We start from the raw sequence: 2927 nt of genomic DNA on the forward strand, positions 1-2927 counted from the left end.
ATACGCTGCCTTTAAATATTACACAGGCATCTTCGTTTCCTGTTATTAAAACGCTTTTGAAAACACACCTTTTTTCAATAGCGTTCAGACTGGCATGAGCTAATATGTTTTTTTATGTGTTTTATTATGTTTTATGTGAGTGTCAGTGGTTTTATCTTGTGTTTTACCCTTTGTTTCTGTACAGCACTTTGGGCAAACCTTTTATTTTTAAATGTGCTATATAAATAAATTGGATTTGGATTTTGGATTTTAAGGTCAAAGCGGGCTGTCTGTGGCCTGCCACATAAAAATGACCCCTGATTTAAACTCAGCACAGTCCAAAGGTCTTCGGAAGGAACAAGGAGACATGACATCAGTGTGTCCAGCCAGAAAAATAACTACTTCCATAATTTCACCAGCTATAACTTCTGATTCTTTAAATCGTTTTATTATTATTTTATTAGTTTTTAAAAAATACTTTCATGTCGATTTTGAGTAAAATGCATTTCCTGTTGTCATTGAAGCTTTTACTTTGAAAGAGACAAACCGGTTAGGGCTTTTATTTTGGTATTGAATTTGAAGCTTCAGAAGGTAAAACCAGACTTCTTTTTTTTTTTTACCACTAAATTAGCTCCGGCAGTTTTCTTTTAAATGACTCGACTTTTCATTGAAGTTGAAGTTTAACGAAAAATCTTGAATTTTAAACCTCGCGGATGCTTTTTGGTCGGCCCGCACACCGGAAGGACAAGAGGTTAAAGGTCACATAAACACGGAACATCAACAAAGCAACAAGGCGGAAGCAGGCGGACCCCGTCTGTCTCCCCGGCTCAGTCCTCCGGTCCCGCCGACATGTTCTCCGTGTTTCACCCCGCTGGAGGTGTGTTGCTGGCCGCTCTGGGTCTGCTCGTGCCCCGCCTGTCCTTCGCCTCCCTGTCGGTCCCGGACATCCCACACATCGCCGGGTATTTTGGCACCAAGACCCGGTACGAGGAGGTGAACCCGCACTTGCTGCGGGACCCGCTGTCCGCGGACCCTTCGGTCCTGAGACCGCCGCCGGCCGAGCACTGCTCCCCGGTCCACCTCACCGCCGTCATCCGGCACGGCAGCCGCTACCCGACCCTCAAGAACATCCGCAGGATCCGGAAACTGAGCGAGCTGGTCCGCACCGAAGCTTCCAGGGCCTCCGGCGGCTCCGAGGGCTGGCTGCAGGACATCCGGAACAGCTGGGAGGCGTGGTACACCGAGGACATGGACGGTGAGCCCGCGACCATCAGTACAGAACATTTATAGATGAATATATGAACATGAATAAGTACTCGAATACTTAAATGCCTGAATAAATACTTGAAACGTCATCCTGATCGTGTAATGTTAATAATGTAATGCGTGCGGGGGACCATGTGACCTCAGAGCGTAGGACCGACCATGACCATGACCATGATGATGATGATGATGCTCCTCAGGTCAGCTGGTGACAAAGGGCTGGGATGACCTGCGTCAGCTGGCGAGCCGCCTGGCGTCTGTGTTTCCATCTCTGCTGTCCGAGGAGAATGTGAGGAAGAAGAGGGTGCGCTTCCTGACCAGCTCAAAGCATCGCTGCGTGAGCAGCGTGGAGGCGTTTCAGGAGGGGCTGCAGCGCCGCTGGGGACGCCACGGTGAGTCTCGCCAGCTCAGAGGCCTTCTCGATAACGTGAGTCCTCGAGCCTGACCTCTGACCTTTGTGTTTGGGCAGACGCCGAGCCGGAGTACAGCCACAAGGTGGACGACGAGTTGATGCGTTTCTTTGACCGTTGCCGTGGTTATGTGGAGGGCGTGGAGAACAACCGCACGGCGCTGCTGGAGGTGGAGAAGTTCAAACATGGCGAGGAGATGGAGGGAGTGAGGAGGAGGATGGCCGACAGGCTGGGCCTTCCTCACCACCGACTCACACCGGGTCTCTAATAACACACACACACACACACACACACACACACACACACACACACACTACACTACACTACACACTATTTCTGTGTGATGAAGATTGTCCCTCTGTGCCTCCTGTAGATCTGGTGGAGGCGGCGTTCTTCTTGTGCTCGTACGAGCTCGCCATCAAAAACGTGCACTCGCCGTGGTGCTTCCTGTTTGACGAGAGCGACTCAAAGGTAACGTTCCGCATTATTCCGGGTCTGATCCGGGATCAGTAACACAGCTGAGAGGACCTGATCTGCATGCGTTGATTAGTGACGCTGCAGATGGCTCTCAGGTCAGGTTGTCGATGGTAAAGCGATCGAAGCCACTGATTATGGCGACATGTCTGTGGAAGTGTTTACGGCGCTCTGATTTTGTTCCTCTCCCCACTCGCCGTCTGCAGGTGTTGGAGTACAAGTCGGACCTGAAGCAGTACTGGAAGCGCTCGCACGGCCACGAGATCAACAGCCTGTCCAGCTGCCCGCTCTTCCATCACGTCTTCAGGACGCTCGACAGAGCCGGTCGTCCTCGCAGGTGGGTGGGGCCCCTGCGACCATTGTTTATTTACAAAGACATGGTGGGCGTGGTTTTCAGCTCTGAAGATGGTTCTCAACTAGCGAAGCTCATTTAGGTGATACGTCGTAAAAACCACCCACAGCCGCTTCAACATGGCTCCCGAGCGGCTGTGCTAGTTTCTGAGCTCTGATCGCCGTCATCAATCGTTTGGTTTGATCGATCGCTGATTGAACCGACCGTGTTTCCATCAGGTCCACTGAGGCGTCCCCAGAGCCCGCCTCCATCCTGGTGGGTCATGCTGAGACGCTCCTCCCCCTCCTCTCTCTGCTGGGACTCTTCAAGGACCAGACTCCACCCACTGCCACCAACTACGACTCACAGCATGGTAAGAAGCGCCGCCTCTAACATAGCATCCAATCAGAGAGCAGAACAAGTTTTTCTTGTTTTTATTGACACAACACACAAACGTCGTCATTGTCATC

General features: G+C 51.3%; 1 protein-coding gene across 1 annotated transcript in view; it reads left to right on the forward strand.

Annotated features, from left to right (window-relative positions):
• Nucleotides 1-587: 587 nt before the first annotated feature.
• Nucleotides 588-2927, forward strand: part of minpp1b (multiple inositol-polyphosphate phosphatase 1b) — a 3629-nt gene continuing 1289 nt past the window's right edge. Inside the window, exons 1-6 of the mRNA XM_005471513.4 lie at nucleotides 588-1234; nucleotides 1443-1634; nucleotides 1712-1912; nucleotides 2026-2123; nucleotides 2333-2463; nucleotides 2697-2830. Coding sequence (XP_005471570.2) covers nucleotides 829-1234; nucleotides 1443-1634; nucleotides 1712-1912; nucleotides 2026-2123; nucleotides 2333-2463; nucleotides 2697-2830 — 1162 coding nt within the window. The 5' untranslated portion in view covers nucleotides 588-828. The remainder of the gene's footprint in view (nucleotides 1235-1442; nucleotides 1635-1711; nucleotides 1913-2025; nucleotides 2124-2332; nucleotides 2464-2696; nucleotides 2831-2927) is intronic.

This window comes from Oreochromis niloticus, linkage group LG8 (genome assembly GCF_001858045.2).
Source record: "Oreochromis niloticus isolate F11D_XX linkage group LG8, O_niloticus_UMD_NMBU, whole genome shotgun sequence".
NCBI classification, from domain to species: Eukaryota; Metazoa; Chordata; class Actinopteri; order Cichliformes; family Cichlidae; genus Oreochromis; species Oreochromis niloticus.